General features: G+C 39.0%; 1 protein-coding gene across 15 annotated transcripts in view; it reads left to right on the forward strand.

The window, feature by feature from the left end:
• Positions 1-27385, forward strand: part of COLEC10 (collectin subfamily member 10) — a 401773-nt gene that overhangs the window by 347401 nt on the left and 26987 nt on the right. For 12 of the 15 annotated variants that reach the window (XM_045508463.2, XM_045508465.2, XM_010972584.3 and 9 more), the window contains one exon: positions 13817-13898. In XM_045508463.2, the coding sequence (XP_045364419.1) occupies positions 13817-13898 (82 nt within the window). Of the gene's footprint in view, positions 1-6127; positions 6283-13608; positions 13899-27385 lie in introns of those variants that run through there. The other 3 variants (XM_074352961.1, XM_074352962.1, XM_010972583.3) reach the window with 3 other exon arrangements.

Below are 27385 nucleotides of genomic sequence, written 5' to 3' on the forward strand. Positions count from 1 at the left end.
AGAAGAGGAATGCCTCATACACAGTTTTAAGTTGTTTAATGTGCTCTTGGAATAATCACCCTCTGTTATCCTCAGCACTTGGGTAGAGAGGTAATGCATAGAAATGCCTTGCATTGGTGATGCTTTGGGGAAATCAAGGAAAAGAACAATGTTCTACGTGTGGGTGAAACAGGATGGAGAGCCACGATGAGTGGGAGGAGACAGAAGCAAGATGCTTAAAGAGATGAGCAGTAACAAGTAACTGGAGTGATCAGAGACAGAATAAAAGTTCTGGGGAATTCTCAGCCATTTGAGTGAGGGCAAGGGGCTGGTAACGTTCACAGGATGGAGGCTCAAGACAATTTTATTTAGGTATTAAAGAGCCTTGTGACCCCACAAAGCAGAAAAACTCGAGGACCTTTGGGTGGCTGACTTCTGGTTTAGGTATTCCCTACTACCCGCAGTATGAAGAGTGGTATTTCAGGCTGTGTGCAGTTGTTCTTAGCAGGTGTTCTGCGGTCAACCGTCAGGATTTGAACCCTGACTCCATGACTTTCCCCAGAAACCTTAGGTGAGTTATTAAACCTTTCTAGAGTTAGCTCCCCACTTGTAAAGTGCGCATGTTATCTCCCTCTCAGGACTGCAGGCAATATAACGCGAAGTAAAACTTTCTCGTGTGATGGATTGCACGCAGTTGAACTTACAAAATGGGATCTATTGTTTCTTTCCATCTTAATTCCGTTGATCAACCTGAAATAATTTATTTTGAGGACGCAACCTGTGAATGTGATTATTCATCAGGGAAATTATTTCATATCAACAGGTTTCAAACAGGTCGTGTAACAATGTTCATATTTTAAAATATGTGTACTTAAAATATTCATAGAGGAGACATGTGACAGACAAGCAGCCACTGAACAGAGACACCATGGACCTGGGTTTGAAGAATAGAACACAAAACCAAAATTGAGTTGAGCTCAATGGTATGGCCCCCATATTCTAAAACATTAATCTATGTCCATATCCTCACGGTGCCCAGAAACACACACAGCCTAATTTCTGGGAGTCCCTAAATCTTGACTTCCATTTTCTATGATGTATTCTTGCCTCTGAAATTAACGTGTTTAAAAAATATTTTTAGCACCAAAATGCTCATTTTTAAGCAAAATTGTTCCCCCGTGTTGTATACATAGTGACATGTCCTTGTAAGCTCTTGGATTCATTGGGAGAAAAAGTAATTATAGGAGTAAAAGGCTTCAGTATCTATGCCTGTTATGAAGTAGAAGTTTTGGAGTCATTTATGGGAACTTGGAAAAAGGAAGATATTTGCTTAACTATTAAGTTTAGATCTTCCCAAAAGTATTTCATGAAAATACGTTTTGAAAACTATATATGACATAAGTGACCAAAATTCACGATGTGAAGTCTCTGAAGTATAAACAGACCATTAAAAAAGGAACATATCATTTATTAGGCACATGCTTCCCAGCAGAGCTGAAGTAAATATTTATCTCTATAATGCAGGAAATATTTTCCCAGGAATGGGTTATATTCTGTGTTTCATCAGTTCAGCAAATGCCTGATGGTCTCTCTTAACTTCTCTATGTTGAATGTCAAGCAAATACAGCCGGTCAACCACACACTCTTCAATCTGTGTGGAGACCCTACAGCTGAGGCTTCTCGGAAGCAAGGGGTAAAGGAAGAGCAGTCAGTAACAATTACCGTGAAGGACACTCATCCCTGACCTCTGTGTGCAGCGAGGAGAGAGGCAAGGATGCCCTCTAGTAACTCAGATGGTACCTAGTTAGTGCCTGTCTCCAGGGAACTCAGGTCCCACGAACCTTTGTTTGACTCATCTCCATAAGCAGAGACTGGATCTTGGTCTCCTCATTTGCAAAAGTGGAGAACAAAGATGTAGCACAAGTAAATAATCTTCCTAGAGGCAAAATCTGTGATGGAATTAAAAGTTGGGTCCAAGCCTCTTAAATGCTGAGTCATGACTATTGTTTAACATAGTTTCTATTAAACATATTTAATTTGATCATCTATTTTGTCCTATTTAAGTTGTTTTATGCAATTTGAAAGAGATCATGTATTTGAGCTGGCTGCAAAGAATAAAAATGCTTTGTCAAAAAGGGAAAAAAATGCCATGAAGTATTAATTTCCCTCTCGTGCCATCAAAAGCATCAAAGAATATCCCCGTTATAAAATCTGAACTTTCTCCCTCTATATAGATCTGACAAGTTATCAAACTGTATTGATTCTTCCTTTATGATACATTGACTATCTTTTTTTCAAATTGAAGTATAGTCAATTTACAATGTTGTGTTAATTTCTGGTGTACAGCATAGTGATTCAGTTATACATATACATATACATATATATATAATATATATATATTATATATATATTCCTTTTCATATTCTTTTTCATTATACGCCATTATAAGGTATTCAATATAATTCCCCATGCTATGCAGTAGGACTTTGTTGTTTATTTTATATATAGTAGTTAGTATCTACAAATCCCAAATGTCTTTTCGTCCTACTTTCTATTTTTTCAAGATCTCATCTCTCTGATGGTTTTAATTACAGTCTATATGTTGATGACTTTCTAATCTGTACCTCTGGTTTTGATTTCTTTTGGGCCATCAGATACCTCCCCTTGAATATTCCAGAAGGATGTTGAATTCAACATATCCAACACTTGATCTGTCATCTTTTCTCTGAAATTTGTATTTTGTGTCTCAGTAAATGGCATCACATCTAGTTGTTCAAGCCAGGGGCCTGCAGATTGCCCTGACCCCTTCCTCTCCTTTACCCTCCATTTCCAAGCAATTACTTCCACTTTCTTTTTTTTTTTTTTTAATCCATTTACTTCACTCGATATCCATTCTTGCTTCCAGAGCTGTGATTTACCTAATTAAACTATTTGATCTCTTAGCTTCCCTTGCTGCTAGCATAGGACATAATCCTGGCCAATGAGATGTAACTGGAATTGATCCCAGAAGTTTTCCAAGATGGTTCTTTGAAAAGATGACTAAGTAGCTGTCTTTGTTTCCTCAGGTTGGTCTAAAATCTTTCCCTTCATCCTGCCTAGAATGTAGATGCAATGTTTGGAATTATAGCAGCCCTTTTGTGACTATAAGGAGAGAAGCCACATGTAAAATATGATGAAGCCAAGAAAGTAGAAGTCTTGGTCCCTGGTGATGTATGGTACTACTATGGTAGGATTCTCTGCCTTCAGATTCTTTATTATTTGAAAAAAGCAAACAAATAAACAAACAAAAACACACTTCTTATTTCATTAAGCAAGTGACTGTTGCTGAGTTTCTATTATGTGAAGCTAATGAAGGCCTGTCTCTAACAAACCTCTCATATTCTGATTTTCAGGTCCAACAGCAACATCCCCTTTCTTAAAATTCTTCATCCACTCCTACTGCCCTTGGTATGTTTTCCAAACTCCTAAGTAGCACCTATGATTCCTTTCAAGATCTAATTCTTACCTTTAGCTCCAGCCTCATCTACCCCATCAAGTTCCAAACTCTAGCCTCAGTGAACTGTTTTCAGTTCCCCACACACATCATTCTCTCTCTACCAAGACTTTGCATATGCTCCTCTGTCTGTGTGGAATGTGTTCCTTTCATTCCATCTCAACTTTACTTGGCTAATTCCAATACATCTTCCAAAATCTGCTTATGAAACATCCCCTAAAAGAAACCTTTGCTGATCCACCAAGCCTAGGTCACCTACCTGTCATCTAGGTCTCCGTGACAATGGGATGCCTGGTATTTATCCCTATCAGAATGGGGAAAAGATAAAAAGAGCAATGGCAACTGTTTTCAAAGTTCTCTGTCTCCTCAAAAAGACAATAAATTCCTTAAGAAAGAGACTGTGTCTTATGGACTACTGGAACCCCAGATATTATACTACAGTACCTGATAAATAATACATACTTGCTGAATGAGTAGATGAATGAATACATTTTCATCACACATATCTATCATTCAAACTCAAACTAACATCATTATGTGCCCAAATAATTATCCATTCTAATTCACCCAATATTATTCAGGAAATTGCTAGGTATAATTAATCACAGAACAAAAATAACGAAAATCAAGAACTTGCCTCAAGATCCATTAGGACCAGAAGAGGGTATTGATCCCTTAGTAAGTAAATGTTTGGGGATACTTGTGCTCTACAGTGTAATTAATTTTTGTAATTAAGTTTATACTTAGATATATTTAAATAATACAATTTAGTAATTTATATATATATATATATATATATATACCTTTTTTTCTTTTCTCTGGTTACTTTTTTATTGATTGCTTTGATTGAAAAAGCCTCACATAAAGACACTCTTTAGGGACACTGAATCAGTACATACCAAACTGGAAACAAGATTGATGACTTGCTGAATCTGCAAGAACCGATTCCCAAAGTGGAGGCAAAACCAAATTGGGTCTAATTGATGATTTCCAGGCTTACAAACAGTTCTGAAGAATTGTAACATTCCAAAAGTTTGGAATGTAATTTTAATGTTAGTTTTTTTTGTTGTTATACAGTTTTATGGAGGTATAAATTAACCACTTCAAAGTGAGGTGTTGGAATTTTTAGTATAGTTATATAGTTGCGCAACCATCACTGTCATACACTTTCATAACACAGCTGTTGCTTCCAAAAGTTCCATTGTGCCCACGTGAACTCAATTCCTGCTTCCACCCCCAGCCTCAGGCAACCCTTCACCTGCTTTCTATCTTAAGACTCTTGCCTCTTCCAGCAATTTCATGTAAAAGGAATAATATAATATGTAGTCATTTTGTTCAGGTTTCCTCTACTTAGCATAATTTGGAGAGGAGCCATCATCCATGGTGCTGCATGTATCAGTGGTCTTTTTCTTATATCATTGATCCGTTGTGTGGATACACTACTTGATGGCCAAAATCCATTCACTGCTTGATGGACATGTGTATTGTTTCCAACTTTTGACTCTTATGAGTAATACTGCTATGAACATTCGTGTACATGTACTTGTGTGGACGTGTGTTTTCACTTCTCTTGGGTCGCTATCAAAGAGTTGAGCTGCTGGCTTATATTTTAAGTTTATATTTAACTTTTAAAGAAACTGCCAGTCTGTTTTCCAAAGTGACGGTACCATTTTACTTCCGTCCCTGTAATGAATGAGGATAATAGTATATTACATCCAAGCCAACACTTAATACTATCACTTTTTTATTTTATTGTGGCTAGTCTAATCTGTGTGTAATGATAGCTCATTGGAATTTAAGGAGTAACAACATTGGGCATCTTTTCATACGTATATTAGCTATTTGTCTTCTTTGTAGAAATGTCTATTCAAGTACTTATCTCATGTTTTTTATTTAGATACTTGTACTATTATTATTCAGTTGGTTACAAGTTCTTTATTGAATATATGATTTGCAAATATTTTCCTCCAATCTATGACTTATCTGTTTATTCTTAATGATGTGTGTGTGCTTAAGCACAAATGTTTTAAATTTGGAAGTACTATAATTTATCATTTTTTACGGACCATGGCTTTGGTGTAATATCTAAGAAATTTTTTGCCTAGCCCAATGTCACAAAGGTCTTCTTTTATGTTTTCTTCTGTAAGTTTTATAGTTTTGTCTCATATTTCAGTTGTTGATCCATTTTGAGTTAATTTTTGAGTACAGTGTAAGTTGTGGTTCTACATTCTACGTTCATTTCTTTTCATGTGGCAATCCAATTTTCCATATGGCATCATTTGTTAAGAAGACTATCGTTTTCCCCACTGAATTGCCTTAGTACTTTTGCCAACGATCAATGTGAGGATTTATTTCTGTACTCACTAGTTGGTTACATTAATCTATAAATGTGTTTTCACACACTCTACTCCATATTGAGTCTGTGTGGCAGCAAAGATGCTGGATTTTTTGGCTGTCTTTGTGCTGATAAAACTGCTATTCTCACTACCTGAGATGGGGGAGGAATGCAGTTGGCTCCACGCATGAAGGACTCATACTTTCACTATTCTTACACAAAGCATTGAAATCTTTTCAAAAATAAATGCTTCTAAACTTATTGTCTGCTTTGATCAGTTTTCAGAGCCCTGAAATGTTATTTTTAATAACTTTGTCTAGTCTCATGCACGTGATATGGAAAGGATGCTCTGATCTCTTCCCGTGGCCGTAGGTGGAACTCCTTCCCCAAGACCAATTTTAGGAGGAGGAATATGCTTGCTGAACCACATCTTAAGACACCTGCCCACAGGAGCTGTTTCAAGCTGTATCATTAGGTAATCTTTGGATATTGGAGTCGATATGGCAGATTGAATCTACTTGTTCGTGCTCTGTTCACTCCAGAATGTCACCAAAATTGCAGTGATGGAGTAAAAAATAATAATAAATACAATGACAGAGACTACAGAGAAGACGCAGCAACAGAAAAGTGACTGCAGATAACCCAGTGCAGTAAATGCAAAAAGGGCCACATTAAGGGCATTATTACTGGAATTTCTGAACATGAGATATGAAGAAATGCTCCTAAAAGCTTCTGGAGAAGGGAAAACAGTATTCTGTACAAAGTGTAGATAGCTTGAATGACATCAACCTGCTCAACAGCAACACAGGAAGCTAGAAGAAACTAGCTTGTTCACCTGAGGGTGAACATTGCTTTCAACCTGGGATCCTATACCCAATTAAAATGTCACATAATTGAGAGGTAGTGTTATTATATTTTCAGGAATGCAGTGTCTCAAAAATATATCTGCAGCTTTACTCTTTTTCGGAAAATTACTGAAGGACATTCTACAGAGAATGAGGGATAAAACCAAGGAGGGAAAAAAAAAGATGTGACTACAGGGAAAGGAGTTGTAATACAGATTCCTAGACAGCGGTGAAGACAAGCCTCAAGATAACAGCTCTGCCACAGGCTTAAATAATATTAGATTCAGATGGAACAAGAAACTGGAGGGCTCCAGAAGAGGGATTTCTAAGAAAAATAATGGAAACCAATTGAACATTTTATGGTTTCCATAGAACTGACAAATCTCCAAAAATTAGTAGTTATGGGACTGGTACATAAAAAGCTATGCAAAAGAAAACACAATTATCAAATCTTGTGAACACAAAGTTAGGTCAAGAAACAAAATGTAATCCTAATGCCTTATGTGACTCAGCTGTGAATACCTTTTAGTCATTATAATACGAACATTGAATACTATATCAAAATGATAATATTATTAAATTACAAAGAGAAAGAAATGGAATGTATGTGGAGGAAGATGTAGGGTTAGGTGGATGAAAGGGAAAGGAACTTCCATCTTCCATGTGAAGAAGTCAGTGAGTATCTTAACTGAAAAAAAATTAAAATCAAGAACATCAGTATAAATTTGTTATTGAAAAATATGGAGGGATAAAAGCAGAAGCACTGAAATTATTAAAATAGCATCATTATGGAAGTAAGAATCAGGAATGGGGCTGGAACAGCAGGGGGCTGCTGTTTTATCTCGTAGACTTGTAAAATCCACTTGATTTTTTTTTAAAAAATGCTTTTATAAATTTGAGATTTAAAATGTAAGAAATAATAAAACAATTTTATGAGTGTCTGTTACCATATTGCTTTCTATAAATGTGTCATTTTAAGAGCCATTCTATTCGTTTCCATTTTTACAAACTGCATTCAATTAACTCACAAGAGAGAACTTTAATTAAGATACTTATATGTGAGCAGACAAAGGCAAAACCAGGTCCCAAAGTTAAGTTACATCGCTTTGTCTGGATATTCCTTCAGGAGATGAGGTTGTCACTTTGTGATTATGCTGTTTTAACTAGTAAAGCACTTCAGCCTTGGGATATGCTGGTTTAATATCCTGTTTTTCATTTCCCTCCAGATATCATCTCAGCTGGATGCACAATAATTAAAATGCACAAGAACAGATGTTCCTAGGTCCCTGTCAGGCTCTGAGTAAATGTCTTGATGTGTCATTTCTTCCCAGTAACTGTGGATGAGTATCACCGGAAAGGTGTGTTCGTCTCACAGGGCTGTCCCAAACAAAATGACTGCAAACTGGGTGGCTTAAAACAACAGAAATTTACTATCTCACAGTTCTGAAGGCCAGAAGTACGAAGTCACAGTGTCCACAGGGCTGAGCTCCTTCTGAAGTCTCTAGAGGAGGATCCTTCCCTGCTTCTTCTAGTTTCTGGTGGCTCCAGGTGTTCCTTCATAACTTTGACCTCTGCTGCTGTCTTTACATGGCCTTCTCCTTTTGTCCTCATGTCCCCTTTGATTGTCTCTTTTAAGGAAACTTGTCTTTGGATTTAAGGACCACCCAGATAATCCAGATAATTCATCTTGAGAGCCTTCGCTTAATTATATCTGCAAAAACTCTTTAACTGAATAAGATCATATTCACAGGTTCTGGAGATTAGAACATGGACACATCTTTTATGGGGCCACCATCCAACCCATGAAAAATGGGTAGAAGAATGGGAGGAAAACATCACTTGTTCTTCACTTTAGTGGCATGTCATTTTAAGACAGGCATAAATCTTAAGCCTGGAATTTCAATGCTTTGGGAAATGGAAGATGAAAAATCCAGGGAAATACGGAATTACACAATTTCATAAATGAGCCACTAATTCTGGTCTTTTTAGGTTTCCCATTACCCTCTTCTAACTTTATACTGATTGATGTCTTGCTTATTTCAAAACTATGTTTTAAAGAAAAAGCAGAGTTGACTTGTACTTCTCAATGGCTCCCTTTTCTAGATAACTGAGAGTAACCTCCTAAGTCTCAATAGGAAGCTTTCTGCTGGGCATTAGGAATTTTTCACACACTAAAAAGAATACATTTAACATCATTTGGCAACTTCTTTTCATTTACTCAATCATCCCTCCCATTTAGAAATTTATGTCATTTGCTAATTCCATGTTTACTGGGTTATCAAGGAACCTCTACAAACTTTTTAAACAGGAGCATTGGGCTCATGGCTTTCATCCATTTTCACCACCCCCTTCCAACAGTGCACAGACAGGGGCCCCTTAATACTTCCTTCGCGTTGTTTTTCTTTTCTTCATCAACACATTTCATAGTAAATTGTCCTAGATTCCATCGTCTGACATGTCACACCATTCTGTTTTAATTATACTCTGGTTTAAACACTGTTTAGAACCTTTAAGATGAAATAGAGCATGTTCTTAGATGCCGAGAATAAGGAAGCAAGAGAGACATGGGTCAATGAAGGTAAGTGTTATGGTTAGTTTTCTAAAGATGGTGACTGTTCAGTAGTGAATTTCCCAGGGGTCATTGTCGCTCCTTTCCTCTCATCTTGATGAAATCTCTTCATTGAATGGCCTCTTTCATTCCTAAGATTCTATTTATAAGTTATTAGCTTTTCAATCCCATGGCTTTTTTCTCAGCTTTCATCTTATACATCCATGCATTAATTGGGACCAATTATGTCTTTGGCCTTTCTTATTCTTTGGCGTCCATGACATTTTGCTCCCTTTCTGATCTATTTGCTGACCCTTCTTTGGAGTTCTGGCCCCTGAATATGATCTCTCTTGGCATTCATTACTCTTGAGATTCTTTTCTCACTCAATATTCTACTTCTATCTATAATATGCATACTTAACAACTTTCAGATTGAAATTGCAAATTCTAGATTTTCCCCTAGAATCAGGACCTGCATTCCAAAATGCCTGTCTGTCATCTCCATCCTGTTATTTCCCTGAACCTTAAACTCGCCTAAGCCTCATTATTTTCCCCTCAATTTTTTTTTCCCTTCACCAAGGTTTCTTAGTGGCAATAATGTTTTTCCTGTCATCCAGATTGAAACTGAAAAGTGTTTTTTAAGATCACAGTTCTTGGTAAGTCCCAGCTAAAAGGAGAGCAGTCCTCTCTAGTCCATGAAAGTCCTCTTCTTTGAATATCCACTTTTATTTACAAGCTGAGAAAAGGGAACCGTAATTTATAAGCCAGATGAGAAAAAACATCAACCCTGGAGAACATAGTCTCCACAAGAAAGGAGAGCAGAGTATGATTATAATATCTGAGTTACTTTTTATTTTTTAATCTCTCTCTATATATTTTAAATTGAAGTATACTCAGTTTACGATGTGTCAATTTCTGGTGTACAGTATGATGCTTCAGTCATACATGTACATATATTTGTTTTCATATTCTTTTTCAACATAAGTTATTGTAAGATATTGAATATGGTTCCCTGTGCTATACAGTAGAAACTTGTTTACCTATTTTATATATAGTAGTTAGTATCTCAAATCTCGAACTCCCGGTTTATTCCTTCCCACCCTCATCTCCCCCAATAACCATAAGTTTGTTTTCTATGTCTGTGAGTCTGTTCCTGTTTTGTAAATAAGTAAATTTCTCCTTATCTGTTGATCTCAACAGTCAGTGAGTTCCCAAGTCATATACGTTTGTCTTTTTCAAGGTCAAAAGGAATGGGACCACAGATTGAGCTCTAGAGATGTTCATAACAGTGTTGTAACATGAGAAATTTCAAATTCCCAACAATAGAGCATTGATTGACCAAATCATATTTTACATATAAAGCTTGTGATGAATAATCTGCACTAATTTAAATTTTGGTATAGTCTATTCATTAATATAGAAAGATATTTACATGCATTGTTGAGTTTTGAAACAAAAATGCTGGAAAGAACAGGTATAGGACATCCCAAGGAAAAATACTGAGGACTATTGCTTCAAACTGTTACCAGTGGATTTCTGTACATAAATGTAAAGAATGCGTTTTCATTGTGTGCCGGACAATGCTTGGAAAAGAAATGAAAGACATAACATAGATTTTGAATAGTCTAAATGACTTAAAGAACACCTATTTTCAAAGAATCATAGAAAATTAAGAAAGTACATTAAATATCAAGTCCAAACTCACTTTATATGCCTTGTGGCAACTGAAGCTGGGTGCTTTGCTCAATGTCATATATCTGGTTATGACAGATGTGAAATTTGAGGCTTCTAACACCGTTCTATTAATTCCCACTATTTTCCTATCACTGTTAACATGACAAATGCATCCACTTTGGACATTTTAAGCATGTGTGAAAATGAATGCACCTTCAAAGCTTGAGAACATTCAGCTTTTTAAAGCAGGAATTTTTGGACATAATTTGAATTTCCTTTGTCCCCTTCTCAGTGGGTGGCTATTAGTCAGTGTCCTCCTGAGGAGCAGAACAAACAGGATATATATTTATCTACATCTATATCTATCTATATATATATATCTGTATCTAGAGAGAGAAAGATTTATTATAAGGAACCGGCTTACATGATTATGAAGGGTGAGAAGTCCCACAACCTGCCATCTGCACGCCCAGGCCCAGGAAGGCTGGGGGCATAGTTTTAGTCCAAACCCAGAGGCCTTGAGAATCAGGGGAGCCAATGGTATAAGTCCCAGTCCCAGTCCAAAGGCCCAAGAACCAGGATAAATGATGCTGTAAGCTCCAGTCCAAGTGCAGGAGAAAACTAGTCCCAGCTCAGGCGCGCAGGCAGAGAGCCAATTCTCCCTTCCCGCATCTTTCGGGTGTGCTCAGACCTCAGAGGCTTGGATGAAGCCCACTCACGTTGGGGAGGCCAACCTGCATTACTCCATTTACTGGTTCAAATACTACTCTCATCTGGAAACATCCTGACAGACATGCCCAGAAAGAATGTTTAGCCAAGTGTCTGGCACCCATGAGCCAGTCAAGTTGACACATAGACTCAACCATCACAGTGACCTTGGGCAAACTGCTTAAATCTTCTGAGCCTCAAGTGCTTTGTCTGCAAAATGAGGGGATTACTATCTATTCCACGGGGCTATTTTTATTTTGATTTAAATAAGATAAACAAGTTTAAGAGACCAGCCCTATCCTTGCACATAATAGCTGTTCAAATCATGCCAGTTCCTTGCTCTCCCTTTCGCTGTATTGCTTATGGAGAGATCAGTTTGGTCATGCTGTAAGCCTGCTGTTATGGGTGGAATTGTGTCTCCCCAGACAAAAAAAAAAAAAAAAAAAATCACATGTTGAAGTCCTAACCCCCAGTACCTCAAAATGTAACTGTGTTGAGAGGATTGTTACAGAGGTGATCAAGGTAAAATGAGATCATTAGGGTGAGTCCTAATCCATTAATAACAGCAAGCCTATAAAAAGGGAAACATTTGGACACAGACACACACACACACACACACACAAACACACACACACACACACACACACACACACGGAGAATTCCATGTGAAGATTGGAGTTACGCAGTCACAAGCCAAGACACTTCCAGAGGCTGTGAAAAGGAACTGGAACAGGTCCTTTCCTAGTGGCTTCAGAAGAGGCATGGCCTTGCCGATAATACCTTGAGCTCAGATTTCTAGCGTCTAGAATAGTGAGACAGCAAATCTTTGTTGTTTAAGCCACTCCGTTTGTGGCACTTTGTCGCAGCAGTCCTAGGACACAAATCCACCTGTGTTCCTTAGCTTGACCATGACTTGCAAGGGCATCTCTTTGGGATAATTCTTTATTAGTCCTTATCAGAATATGTAAGATTCTTCTTTTCCAATTTCAAAGAAAGTAGGTCCAAAACCCCTTCTGGCCTTACTTAACCCCTAATTAACCTCCCTCTTCAGGAATGGAGAAGGTAAGATAGCTCCTTGCTCTATGATCTGATTCTAGTTTCTCAGACTCTTACTAAGCCTATGCTATGCATACAGGTCATGGGTTGACAGAACAGCTAGGTAAGCGGATGGACAGATGGACAGATGGCTGGATAGATAGGTAAACGATAGGTAATAGATAAATGCAGAAAGACCTCTCTATTTCTGCCTTTGTATGTACATCTATATTGGCAGCTATAAAATCTCTACCTGGACTGCTTTTTTAATAAATGTGATACCACACACTTCTTTCTCCCCATTTTATCAAAAACTTGCTGCAAACAACATTTAATGAAATTGTCATGTTGAACTCTCTCATACATTTGTACTTTCTATGATTTATCAACCATTAACCATATCCTTAGGCAACAGATGCCCCTTCTTCTTTTGGTCACATCTTTTAAATAAAGCTTTGTCCACGTTTCAGGATATTTCTTTAAGATAGTGTACCAGAAGGGCAATTCCTAGGCCAGAGACTGTAAACAGGTTTAATATTCTTGATACTTATCGCCAAATTGCTCTGCAGTCAAGTTAGTGTTCTTTCCTTTGGGGTTTAATCCCAGGAGAATTCTTTGTAGAGGAAAGGGGATAAGGTCTTGGCGAGCAGTGGGAGGATGTGTTCTGCCGCCACCAGCAGGTAATGAGTATTTCCTTAGGAAAAAGCTCAAAGCCACGCACAGTGATTTCATAAAATGTAGGTAGTTCAAGAAATCTCTGGCTCAAGCTTTCAGGAACCCCAGCATTCAAATGCAATTTGGGTATGAAATTGGCTGTTCATGCACTGAGCCAAAGGCATCTCTGTCTCCTCTCATCTCTGTGGTGTTTCTACTGCCCTGCCCAGTTGAGTGTTTAGTTCAGAGATAATTTTCAATAAACTGTTGTCACTTGAAAATAAACAGACTGGACAATGTACAGCTCATTTGGAATACTGAGAAAATAAACAACCCAGGAGATGCTTCCTTCCTGTCTTCACAGCCCTTTTTGGAATGTGTGCTCCAGATACTTCCCTTGTTCCCCAAAGAAGGTTTTATTTAAAATAAAGCTGTTTGTTTGGCACTTCTGGGCAACCCTTTTCTGAAGAACCACAGCAATGGGTGGCCCTGGAGCCCGGCTTGGAAGAAACCAGTTCATCCTCCTCGTGCTCTTTCTTTTCCAGATTCAGAGTCTGGGCCTGGACCTCGATGGCCGTCCTACCGCCGAAGTCTGTGCCACACACACAATTTCACCAGGCCCCAAAGGTGAGGAGAGAAAAACGAGGTTTTCATAGATAGTAAGTAAGCTCTTCGACTTCATCTCTCAACCCCACTCTAACTCCCAATGGCTTTCTCTGCTCCCCTCCCGAGAGTCCTCCCACTCTCCTTCTATCTTGGAAAATCAATGTCTTGTTACTTATTTAAAAATCTGCCTTGATGTTGGGCGAGAGAACACTGGGAGGCGGGGAGCCCCGGGGCAGGGATGTGGTGGAATCCACCCCAGGCGAGGGAAATTCCCTCTTCCAGGCTGCTCCAGGGGTGAGGGAAGAGCAGGACCTTAATCTCCAGCAGTCTTTTCCTTCAGAGTATCTCTATTCATGGGCTGTTTTTATGGTAACTGCTTTCTCAACCTGATTCTGGTAAAGCTACTAGACAAAAGCCTAGTAAAGTAAAAATGAATTCTTTCATCTATTTCATAAACGAATGGCCTCCTGGGTTCCGATGAAAAGGAAAATTTTCATCAAGGATTGGAGGTAGTATAGAAATGAACATTTCTTTATTTGAAAGTGGAGTCTTTAGGGCCAAGTGCCTTCGGCTGAAGGATGATAGGATATTGCAAACCTTTTTTTTTTTTTTTTCAAGTAGAGCCAAGGTCCAAATGCGCTTCAAGCAACTGGTTGATAAAAACACTGCTGTTTTCCTGGTTTCAGCTCTGACCCTTTTGTTCTGAAAGTGGTCACTGCAATAGAAATTGGTGCTCCCTCATTAGTAATTCATGTTGTGTTTCTCCAGGCTAGAGGGTGGAAGAATTGCAGCTGCTTAAAATTTTAAGTAGAAGAAAAGGGTCTTTAAAAAAAAAACAAACAGAAATGCATTGCCCCATGCTTGTCAGTTATTTAAATGTGTATTGCTTAAAGTGCATTTTTCTTAATCAGTGAATTAATTTCCTCCTAAGATTGCAAGCCAAGTTTTAACCTTTGATACCATAAAACAAATGTGGGGAGGAACAATAAGACCTTGGGGCTTCCAAATACTTTCTTGGGTGAATAAATGAATAATGTGAGGGCAAATGTTCAGAAAAGAAAGTTTCAATTAGAAATAAAGTATTTACTTTAAACCATTACTGGACTTTTCACAGACTATAGGAAACTTTGTATTATTCTTAGAATTTCATGGAAAATACCCCAAATTTAAGTTACCCTTGTCCCTGCAAATGGGAGAATCGATTTGAGAATAGAACTGTTAGTTACATAATTTTCCTTGGGTAGAAACTGCAAGTTTCAAACTGAAAGAAGAATGGACAAAGTGTTGTCGAAATAATGTCCAAAATATAATGTATTTCAATTCAACAATTCTATTCATTCCTATTCAGCCAGCATACATTGAATAGCTGTTAAGTGCTAAGCACCATTTTAGGCGCAGGAGATGAATTAAATACTATATATTAGTGTCAGGAGCAGTGGAGAAATAAATAGTTTAAGAGGGAGAGCAGAGGGCAATTAATATTTGCTGGACACCAGCATGGTATCCACCCTGAGTCCTCCTACCCTCAATTTCTTACTTAACACAAAACTTCTCCCTTCCCATTAGAAACTGTTGAGATTTCAAGTAATGGAAACCTCTAACCCTCTTCCTGAGCCTGTGTGGAAATTAAGAGAGGATAACAAGCCAGAAATGTGACAGAATGAAGAAGTGAGTGCTCTTGGGGTGGGAAGATTTGGGAAGGACCCTCTAGAACCCCGGGTTCCTGAACTAAGTCTGTAACAGACTTGGTGTCATGACTTCTTCCCCTGGAGCCTGGGGAGTTGGCATCAAATGGATTCTAAGTTGCCTTCTTGTTAAAGAGAGTCCAAGATTCTGGAGGGTGCTGAATACCTACTAAGTCTCAGGTATCCTGGGGGATGCTAAAGGTGTCAAGCTAAGGGAGAACTTGCCCTAGAACTTGGACCTACATTTCCAGCGGGTGTTAGACTACACACTCTTGGGGTCAGGGCCCAGTTAACTCAGTTTTTTTCTTTGCAAATTGCCTCTATGTGCACAGCACATGTAACCAGAGCCTCTTCATGACTGCCCTTCCTCTGCCCCATGCGCTGTGCTGGATGCTATAGACACTCACCCAAAACAAGATATGATCTTTTGTCTCCTCTCAACATCTACACTGCCATCTACCTTACCTCATCCCTTCATGAACATGGGGACAGCCCTCCCGAGTCCTGAAGGAGGCAGATTTGTTTATTTATCTCTACAAAAAGAAAAAAAAAAAAGCAAGCTTGAAATTTAAGCAAACATTTTTTTTTAAAAACTCATTTATTGCTTTTGTTCAATATATTTTTCCTAAAAGCAAGCTGATCTATATTTATCTCCATGGCTAATCATCTCAGAAACTTCTAGATGCTCTGAGAAACAGACAATAAATGTTTTCCCTAAATTCATTTGGGAGACTTGGTATTAAATAAAAGTATGTAGAGCTGCAGGTGGGAAACCATTCATGGTAACCTGTCATATAATATGTTGTTTAATTCAAAGACATCATTTTCTATTGCATTATTTCCTAAGCTTGACTTAATGGGAAAAAAGACACTGGATTCAATCTGCTTGACCTTCAGTGTGGTGCTGCATCCGTGTATGCTTTAGTTTCTCTGTTTTTAAAATGAGCTTCATTATAGACCTGTTTTAAGAGTAATATCAGATAATCAATGTGAACTTTAAGCCGTGTAGACATCATAGACACTTAAATTCTGTCCATCCTTCTTCCTATTTGTTGAAGTCTATTGAGTAACACTTTTGAGAATGAGCATGGCTCTAGTTATCAATCTTTGTTGAAAGCCATTTTTATATTTCTTTCTATGCCTTAAATTTATTATTTTGTGCCGGTTAGGAGCAAAATTTTTTTTTCTCCCATGTTGGCGGTTTAGTTAAACAATTTACGTGAAATTCTGACCTCTAGTGGTTTTACTTGAAAACAGCAATGACAAGAAATGTCAAGAAGACATGTTAAAAAGAATTATATATATGTTCATGTATAACTGAAAAATTGTGCTGAACACTGGAATTTGACACAACATTGTAAAATGATTATAAATCAATAAAAATGTTTAAAAAAAACTAAACAAACAAAAAATACAGGCTCTACTAAAAGAATCCAGCTTAAAAAAAAGAATTGAAAAATCAGTAAGAAATATTTGGGTGATGTGTCACAATTCCCAGGAACTTCCAAATACGTGATCTTGTTTAATTTTCACAACCGCCTTACGTGGTAGCAATTACTTTAAACTTAAAGATGAGGAAACAGTCTTAGTGAGGCCAAGTGCAGTTCCCAAGTTCTTCCACGTAGATGGAGCCCAGACCTGCAATTTGAACTTTACTCCTGGCCTCCTGGCTCCAGGTCCACTGTTGTCCCATGGTATCTACCGGTTTCTATTAGAGTCATGTTTGGAAATACAGCCCACTGACCCATTTTTGATAAAATAGGAATAGGACAGTGTCTCAGAACATGGAGTTCGTGCATCCTCACAGCCCAGCCTTGTACTGGACCCTAATATGTGTTGAAAGTGAGGACGTGCTTCCTCTTGGATAATTAACTCCATCATTGTATTTGTCTGTTTGCAAATTAACGATCTTTCACCCCATTACTTAGTTGGGCTTCCTCCAGCTTTTTAGTTTAAGCGTTTGTTTTTTTTCTTTCAGTGGCATTTGTGTGTGTGTCTGTGTATGTGGCCTCAAAGGTCCTTTGTGATCCATTTGGCTTCTCCCAATTTCTCCCGTGTTAACCTGCTTATCCACTTGTAGTTTGCTTCAGGCACCCCTGCTCTGTCTCCCATTCCTGACCCAGGATCTCTGCACTTGACGTTCCCTCTGTCCAGCCCAGCCTTGCCCCAGATCTTCCCAGGGAGAGTTCCTTCTTCCGATTCTGGGTTTAGCTCAAATGCCATTCGCACAGTGGGGCCCTGCCTGACTACCCCTTCATTCTCTGCCATAGTTCCCAAAACATTGTATTATTTTCACAGACATTACTAAAGGAAAATCCCTTCAGTGTTTATATATTTACACTCAGTCCTGGGATGCAAGGTTCATGAAAGTTGCGCCCCCATTCATCGAGCTGAGTGTGTTTCCCTACTGCCTAGAAGAGTTCCTGACACATCGCGATTGCTCAAGAAATATTTTTGATTAAAGAAATGAACCCAAATTTTCCAAGATCCCCAGACAGTTCCTTGAAAATCCTTCCCAAGGATGTCCCACCATTCCCCCAAAGTGTTGCAATGCTTCCAAGAAAACAGCTGCCCTTGGAAGCCTCTGTCATTTCATCACTTCTTCGGTGGCCAAAGAGCTCTGTCACCCCTGGCCTTGGTGCTCCGTGAGCACAGCTGTGCCCCTGCTTCCCGGGTGCCCCGTCTCTGCCTGGCCTGGCTGCTAACTTGGTGACACTTCACTCAGTAGGAAAGGCTTTCCTTTGCTTCTGAGGGCAGTGCAACTCCGACAAGTAACCGTCGTGACTCCTTAGCGCAAGTGGCCTGTGATGAACTCATGGGGCGGAGAAGGGCTTTCTCCCCTTCAGCATGACTGTAATGACAACCTGAGTCGCGGTGCTGGGAGCAGTAATACTAACACACGCTGGATGCATGCCATTGGCCGGGCACTGCCTGAGTGCTGTACCGCCATTTTTAAATTGAACTATCTCAGTAGACTTTGAGAAAGAAAACGTGCTAATTCTCATCTGACAGACGAAGAAACTGAGGCTCAGAACTATTAAGTTACTAGCCTAAGGCCACACAGCTGGACAGTGTCAGGTTGGAACTCAATTCAATTCTAGTTGGACCCCATGCTCCAATCAGAGTGCTAAACCATCGAATCAGCTGGAAAGGCTGTATTTCTGCACCACAGGGTTTTACAGGGAAAGATGAAATAGTAACTTAAAGTTTTGCTTAAAACTCCTTTTGGAGGGGGAAGGTATAGCTCAGTGGTAGAGTGCATGCCTAGCATTTGTGAGGTCCTGGGTTCAAACCCGGTTTTTCTGTTAGAAAAATAAATAAATAAACCTAATTACCTCCCCCACCCCCCAAAAAAAAGTTAAGAAAAAAAAACTTTTGTTCCCTGTGGAACTCATGCTTGAGTAAACCAGGGCACACATCTGAGTGCCAGACACTGGGAGGTACACATGGTTTTGCCATGACATAATCCTTTATCTTCTGGGATAATTTCTTTCTCAGAAAACCCCTTACCTCTAGTAAATGGACGTCTCTCTGGCCACTCAGAATTTTACCGAACATGGCTCTGGGGCCCAGCAATTGTCACATGGGCGTTACTTCCCAAGAATGTTCTCAGCCTCCAAACAGACGGCCACATCGGCCCGACAACATCTGGATTCCTTTCACACTCAAATCTGAAGTGTCACTACCTGGAAAAATAACTGTCAGAGATAACTGAGTTCTATTTTTACCTTTTTGAAACGTTAATTTTTGCGTTTGTGAAAACCCAAGCCCAGAGAGGTGAAATCACTTGTTCTAGGTCACACAGCTGCTAATTGGTGACAGGGCTAAAACTAGACCTCATCCTCCGGATTTCCAAGCCAGTCATTGTTCCCTCCCTCCACGTTACGGCATTGTCCTCACGTTTTACCATTCTCATTAGGTGTGAAATGATCCTTTCTTCGTTTTTATAAATTAACATTAGAAAAGGAGGTCAATGTCTAAACATGGTACAGAATTGTTTTAGCGCGGTCACCTTGATCTAAATTAAGCTCCTGATTTCTTTCTGGTGACTTTATCAGAGAGGTTAAGCAAGTAGGCATTTTCCCCAAACCTTTATATTAATTGTATTAACTCACTGGATTCTTTCATTAAAAGAGTTTTAATATGCATGTTATTCTTAAGGACTGACCAAAATTTTAAGTGGCTAGGTTTTTCAACTTTATATTCCGGTGTGTGGGTGTTCTGAACCATTGTTTCCTCTCCTTTTCTCTTTGAATAGATGCCAAGAAAACATTTCAAGGTCAGGTCAGGAGGGGAAGAGTAAAACTCCAGTCAATCAAAATGTGGGCAAAGATGAGCCAGGCGGTACTGAATGATAATGACAAAAACAAATTAGTTTGTTTCATTTAATAGTTGTTTCCTTTACCCATGCCATTTCCCCCTCCCACCCCCAGCTCTCTTACATAATGCTTTGGCTATATATCAGTCGTTACTAGGGACTGGAGTGATAGGTACTTGCCTGTTGGTAAAGATCGTGAGCTTTGGAGACAAAATACGTAACTGTGAATTTAAGCTCTGACACTTACCTGTCTATGTGATCTTAAGCCTCCTTGTCCTCACTTTTGAAGTGGAGATAATAGTATTGCCTATCTCAAAACATGTTTAGCATATAGCTCAGCTATCATCTTTTTTTTTTTATTAGCTTCCATTGCTACTCCTAGTCACCATAAACCTCCTCTTTCCCCACATCCCTAAACTGCAAAGTCAACTTTTATTCATCAGACGCTCACAAACTTGAGACCGCCCTTTCTCTTCACTAACATCCCTTCTTTCTGTAGTTCCCCAACTGAGCCTGGTGCTTCTTATCAACTAGATAGGATTAATCATAGTGTAAATACCCCTGGGGATGCAATAGGATTAAAGAAATTAAAACACACAACCAAGACTCAGTCTTTTCATCCATAATGTGGGTTCATAATGGTGTGACTGCTTGCTTCATAGGCTTGTGATGAGGAGACATGAGTTAAGCCATAGAAAGCACTTAGCACCATCTTTTACCCATTGTCAAGGGCTCTTTCAATATTAGAAAACCATAGATTAGCAAAACCCAAGGGAAAATAAGAACAATTTTCCTGTTTTTTCTTTTTTTCTTTAAGAAATATTTTCATTTAGCTACTGTCTGTGCCCCAGGCAGGCAGTTTTGTTGGTCTTCGGTCACTGGCCGTATGTGAAGGCCAGACACAACTGAGATCTCTTTTTTTATTTGCATTTATGAAATTCTACTTCTGGAAACTTTCTAATTCTGTCAGAAATGACTTTATTTACATTGGCCTCTCCACATCTATTCAGGATATTCTAATCATGAACCGGTCTGTCGGGTTTTTGTGCTGGGACTATAATTCCCCAAAATTCTTTAAATTTTATTTTATAGCTTTCTCTGCTCTTTTAGTAAAAATAAATTATAAATATATGCAGTTAAAATTTGACACTCAGAGACTCAAGCAAAGTACCATCTAAATAATTTAATTGTTTCCAAATTGTTTATCATGATTGTTCTTGATTTGAAAACTCTGGAAGCATCATTTCAGGTCTCTTGACAATCCTTGTATCTGTGAAGTAAATGATATGAATATGAGCCTGCAGAGTTTACCAAGGGTTCATCCAGTATTTTGCTTTAGCTCCACTGACACTATAGGAATCATTACCCCGATTAAAAGAGAAGGAAACTAAACACAGTGTTCTCGCATGTGACCCCCTTCTGAAGGTCATTTATTTGACATATCACCCTGGGATGTGTGTATGTGCAAAGCATTACAATATTGGTTGCAGTCAAAAGTAGCTTACATGGTGTTGTCCTGCCTGGCCTGAGATGAACAAATATCTCAAAAAAGATTTTGACATGCAGAGCCAACAGCTATGACAAAGTCATCTCTCTCATCAGCCCACATGCTGAGTGGCCAAATGACAGCACGACCGAAAGGAAGAGGCCCATATGTCCACTGGGGAGTTGGGAGATGGAGCGAGGCAGCAAGAGTGACAAGATGCTCTGGACCGAAATGAAAATCCCCAAAGAGACTGGGAGACGTTAATCTACCACAGAGTCTCTGGTATAGATTTGTCAGTGTCGGTCTAGCATTGAAGCGCGAGGCTGGACGAGGCCACCAGTGATCTTGGGGCGAAGCCAGTACTAGACCATAGATGCGGACCCAATATACTGAAATAAAGCTCATATAGAGTTTACAAAGGCAAGGGATGCTTTCCTAGATTACAGTACTCCTAAGGTGACATTATATTTTTATTAAAATGGGCAATTTTTGATGAATTTTTTGTCTCCTGATGATCAAGGGAAGCCATACCTTGTTGGTATTATTCTAATGTCACCCAACCATACTCACATGGAACTTTTTTCTATTCCCTGTTCCTGACTCACATTTTAGCTCCGAACAAACGAGCATGTGCAAAACTAAAATGTCCAGCATCCATGGCTGCACAGGTGTTCCTGCATCTGCCTAAGAAGTTTTTATTCCTGGGCTCTGGGTCTACCAGAATGCATCAGCCCACTGCCTGCTCTCCTCTTCCTGTCTTACTCTTTGGAATTAGAAATGTGGGTGGAGGTGGGAGGTTAGGGCACAGTCCTTTGCCCTGTGAAAAAGCATCATGAGTGTGACCAAGCTGTTGACTCAATTTTCTCATCAGTAGAGACCTAGTTTTGGAGCAGGGGTGTCCAATGGAGGAGGAACTAAATATTATTCTACCTCCTTTTAGGTAAGTAGGATTGCTCATCTAATAAGGTAGAATACAGAATTATTTTCCCTATTCTAGCCCTAAAGGCTTCCATGTAATAAAGATGTCACCCCAAAAGGTAAAGACCCTGGTTCTTGTCCTACCTGAAAGACAAGTTTGCAGTCGGGAGATGGTGCATTGTATAGCGAAAGATTTCAAAGATTTATTTAAAAGAAAGGGTAAGTGCACTCCCAAGAATGGGAGGCTGGCTGATGCAAGGGAGAAAAAGGCGGTTTCTGTCTCCCCTTTCTCTCATACCCTTGCCTAGAGGTGGTCCCTTGATTGATTGACGGCTCTTGTCCCTGGAGTACTTAGTCATGTTTGGCCCCTTTGCACATGTCCTTGCCCATGGTGTACAAAGGAAAAACTCACTGGCGGCGGGGGTGGGGTGGGATACCTAAACCGCAGTGTTAATTATAATGCAATGAAAATTGGTCGTGTCCAGTTAAGTCCTTTCTGCTACCACGCGGTCGTGGCTGTCGGGTTTTAACCAGCGTTTTTGTTTTGTTTTGTTTTTGCTGGCACTCGTTTAGAAGAAGTAAAGCCCCTTTAAGCTGGAGGCGGGCATAACGCCATCTTCCGGACCATCCTCCGTCTCCTCCACCTGCCTGCCCGGTGCCCCAGCTTACCTAACTACCTAACGGAAAGCCATTACGCTTTGTTTCATTGTACCTTGGGTTTTCTTTTTTCTTCTTTTTCTCTCTCTTTCTTTCTTTTTCTCAGTTTTCAGTGCTATTTTGTAGAAGTTGTGATGTTTATCAAGTCTGATCAGCCAAATGATAATTTATGCCAGAGGAGCCAATGGAAGTTTTTGAGTAGGAGGATGATATGATTAAGCTTGTTTTTCAGGCAGATAAGTTTCTTGGAAAGGTTGACGTTAGATTGAAGGATGTGAGAAGCTTCTGGTGGGACATGAATTAAAAACAATACCTAAATTAGGGCTGCTGGGAGAGTGAGAAGGGGGTGTATTAGAGACATATTTCAGAAGCAAAATTGGCAGATTATAGTAAGTTCCAAACTGTGTTTGAGCCACCTGTTGACATCCAGATGGAAGAGTCCAGAAGGCACTTTAAAATAGAGATCATAAATATTTTTTAGGCATTTCTTCTCTATGAAAGCCAATCACATGACCGTTTGTTTTTATATTTCATCTTATTTAGTGATTGCCATCCAAGAGAGCTGCCTTTCTCTTAGATAGTTGGGATATCCAAGGATCAGGATGTTCATTTATATAAAAGCATGGTTATGACTAACATTTAATAACAATACTACTCTTTTTCTTTAAATTTGTCTCTGGTCCACTTTGTACTGAAAGGAATTTTTGACAGAACATTGTATGTTACATCAGTAGAGTGTGGTCAACATTTCAGAGCCAGAGCACAAATCTCTGTGCAGAAGTACATCTCAGCCAGGATGTGTCAAATCCATACAGCCAAGGTGTGAGCTACAAGAGGCATTGCTTCCCCTTGGCCTCTTTGCATCCCTCTCATTTCTAGTGGCTAGAATTTCTGTTGGATGTTACTGTCATCATGTAATATTTCTCGAGCACCCACTGCCTTCCGGGTACCGTTTGCCCTTTATATATATTATCACATTTACTCCTCTCAACAGCACTGGGGGGAAGATATTCCACTATTCTGATTGACTAATGAGGAAACTGAGGCTGAAAGAATTGAAGTGGGTTGCCAAGGGCTCACAGCTAGGGAGTGAGGGAGCCAGGACTTGAACCAAGCACTCAGATCCCAGATGCCCTGTGCTTAACCCCTGCACTGCGCCACTCAGTCCAGATAGATGGGGCTTCCCCGCCTTGCATTTGTTGCTACTGACTTGGCTGTGAACGCATTTTAATAACGAATGATATGTTCAGATAAGAGAAAACCTGCCCCCTAAGTTTAATGGGGTCTTTTTCATCAAGTGCAATGTGAGTTGTTGTTGATTTCCTCCCTGTTATTCAGACATGTGGTGACTGCAGAAGACTTGCAGGTTCCAAACAGGAATTCTTTTTAATCCAAATAGGCCTAAAAACAAAGAGTAGGTGCTTTGTAATTCAGGTAGGAAAGATTGTAGGATTCTTGAAATTCTCACTTTTCTTTGCAAGGTTGCACAGGAATGAGGTGAAGGGGGAATGAGTTTTATGAGCCCCTGGAATTGATGGGACACGATAAAGGGGTTGTTTTGACATCATAGCCATGTGTATCAACAACCTGGCTTGGGCCATAGTAAGCATTAGATGTTATCATTATAACGTGGTATTATTGTGGGGGAGGGTATGGCTCAAATGATAGAGCACATGCTTAGCATGCACGAGGTCCTGGGTTCAATCCCCAGTACTTCCATTAAAAAAGAAAATTAATAATAAATAAATAGACCTAATGACCCCTCCCATGGTATTATTATCAGATGTTAGTCACAGTATATGCATCTCTTTACATATTGTACTTCTTTGCATTTGTTTAGCATATTAATGTTGAAAAAGCACCTCCATTTATTTCCTTATTTGATATGTTATCTTGTCCTCTGAGAAGAGAGCAGTCTAGGTGAGTCAAAGCCCTGTCTTCTTTCCCTTCCATCACTGATCTTTCCAAAGGCTCAGCTTGTTTGACTCCAACAGAACACGCAGTAATTTCCCTTTGTAACACTCATGACATTTACAAGACCTTGACTGGTGCCTCCCGGACTTTCAGGCTTAGATCATGTCCTGTCTGAGATAGTGGTGTATCCCTAGGATCCAACACAGGACTTGGTAGCTGGTAGAAACTCAGTAAATATTTATTCGAGGAATGAATGAGCAAGCAAATGGTGAAGTCTTGAGCAGCTCTTGAGAACAAAGTGTGGAATGTCTGCTCTTATCACAAGGAACTTACACTCTAAAGTTAAATAACAATGCATTTTTAACTAATACTTCAAGGCAGCAATTAGAAAGTAGTAACAAGGAACCAGATGGTGAATTACCAAGGAAATAATTCTGTCAATAAATACAGACAATTAAGAATTTAATTTGAGACAAGACTCATGGGCAGGATTTATAAAAAGAGAAAGGGCCATGGTTCCTTTGTATTAATTACGATTTATTTTTTAAAGTGCATGAGTAATTCAGGTTTGTTGTAACTCATAATATGCATAAATGTGCATAAAATAAAGATGTACAGTGAGAAAGCTAATGATCTTTCTTTTCACTGTGATTCTTCCATTTCCGGATCCAATTCTCTCATGTAACCATCACTAATAACTTGGTATGAACACTTTTCTCTATATTTGCTCAGTTTCTTTGTTGCTTCTTCTAAATGGGATCATATGCAAATAATTCTCCAAGAGACATTCTTTACATAATATAACACAGAGCTCACTCCTTCTTCAGAGATCAGTCTCTAACTCATCAGTTTTAGTAGCTGCATAATATTTCTCATAATTTCATCAGTCTCACTGATGATAAACTTTCAGATTGTTTATGGTTTTTGATTTTGACACTACAAGGAGACATTATAGTGTATACATTTATTCTTAGAGTTATTCCCATAAAATAGGCTCTCTAAGGTAAAATAGAGTGTATGGATTTTTTTATTTTAATCATTATTGACAGATTATCTTCTAGACATGTTGTGGCAATTTATGTTGCCAAAAGCAATGACTGAGTGCTTTCTGTATCTTTGGCAGCTTCAGATGCAATTAACCTTTTTAAATTATTACTAAACCTGATGGCAAAATATGATACAGACATTTACACATATATATGTTTTTCTGACTAACAGTGAATCTGGGCATTTTCATCTATCATTTATTGTTTATATTTTTAGATTATCTTTTGACTTCATGTGTTTTTGTTTTTTTTTTTTTGCAAAGCAATTTGCAAAAGCTTTTTGTATGTTAAAGATATTAATTTTTTTTAGGTCTTAGTGTATGATTTTTTTTCCTTGTCTATTGTGTATTTGTTGATAAACTTCGTATATTTATATGTCATCTTTTATTATATAAACACTTCTAATTTCTCCTATGGTCATTTATGTCTTTTATTTTATAACTTTTTTTCTGAGGAGATGAATTTCAGACAGAGAGAAAACCACATGCGTTTCAATGGAGGCATGAATTGAAAGACATTTTAATAAACAGTGAATAAACCATTTGGGCAGGAATAGATGGTTATGCAGGTCAATGTCAGAAAAGAATGCCAGAAAGTTCCACTGATGCCAGACTGTGGAAGTCCAAACGCTGGACTAATTAGTTTGGACTTGGCCTATAAACACAGAGCTGAAATGTTTTGAATGGGGCAGTTTTGTAATGAGAATGTGATTTTATAAAGATTAGTTTGCAAGATGGTTTGAAAAAGTGAAGTTCAGATCAAAAGAAACCAGTTATTTCAGTAGCTCTTTACTGAAGACGCTACTCGAGGCAGCTGAAGTCACCAGGGAATAAAACACCCTGAAGCCCGTGTAGGGATCAAATACGAGGACCAGGGGCTAGTCTGTGAGGACGGGAAGAGGTCAAATAATGGCAGTAGAGATTGAAGGAAAACCAAAGGATGGACGTGAGGAAAAAATAAGAATCAAGATGGGAATTAGGAGGGAAGAAGAGTCCAAACCACTTAGGGTATTGAGCCTGGGAGACTGGAGCCTGACAGTGACACTGGGAGATGGGCAAATTAGGAGAGGAATCTAAAATATGGGGTGGAGGGAACAGCAGAGACAGAGACTTGTGGGCAGATCTTACTTGACTCCCAAGGGGGTTGCATCCTGATAAACCCTTCGTAAGTTGAAAATGCATTTAATACACCAACACTTACGTTAGCCTACAGTTGGGCAAAACCATCTTCTTAAAAATAGTGGGGAGGGGATAGCTCAGTGGTAGAGTGTGTGCTCAGTGTGCACGAGGTCCTAGGTTGAATCACCCAGTACTTCCATTAAGAAAAAATAATAATAAAGTGTTGAATAGCTCAAGTAACTTATTGAATATTGTACTGAAAGTGAACAGTGTTGTTGTTTGGCTACAGAATGGTTGTCAGTGCGCGATCGCGTGGCTGACTGGGAGCTCGCTGTTGCTGCCCAGCATCTAGAGGGAGTAACGTAC

This window comes from Camelus bactrianus, chromosome 25 (genome assembly GCF_048773025.1).
Source record: "Camelus bactrianus isolate YW-2024 breed Bactrian camel chromosome 25, ASM4877302v1, whole genome shotgun sequence".
Classification (NCBI taxonomy): Eukaryota; Metazoa; Chordata; class Mammalia; order Artiodactyla; family Camelidae; genus Camelus; species Camelus bactrianus.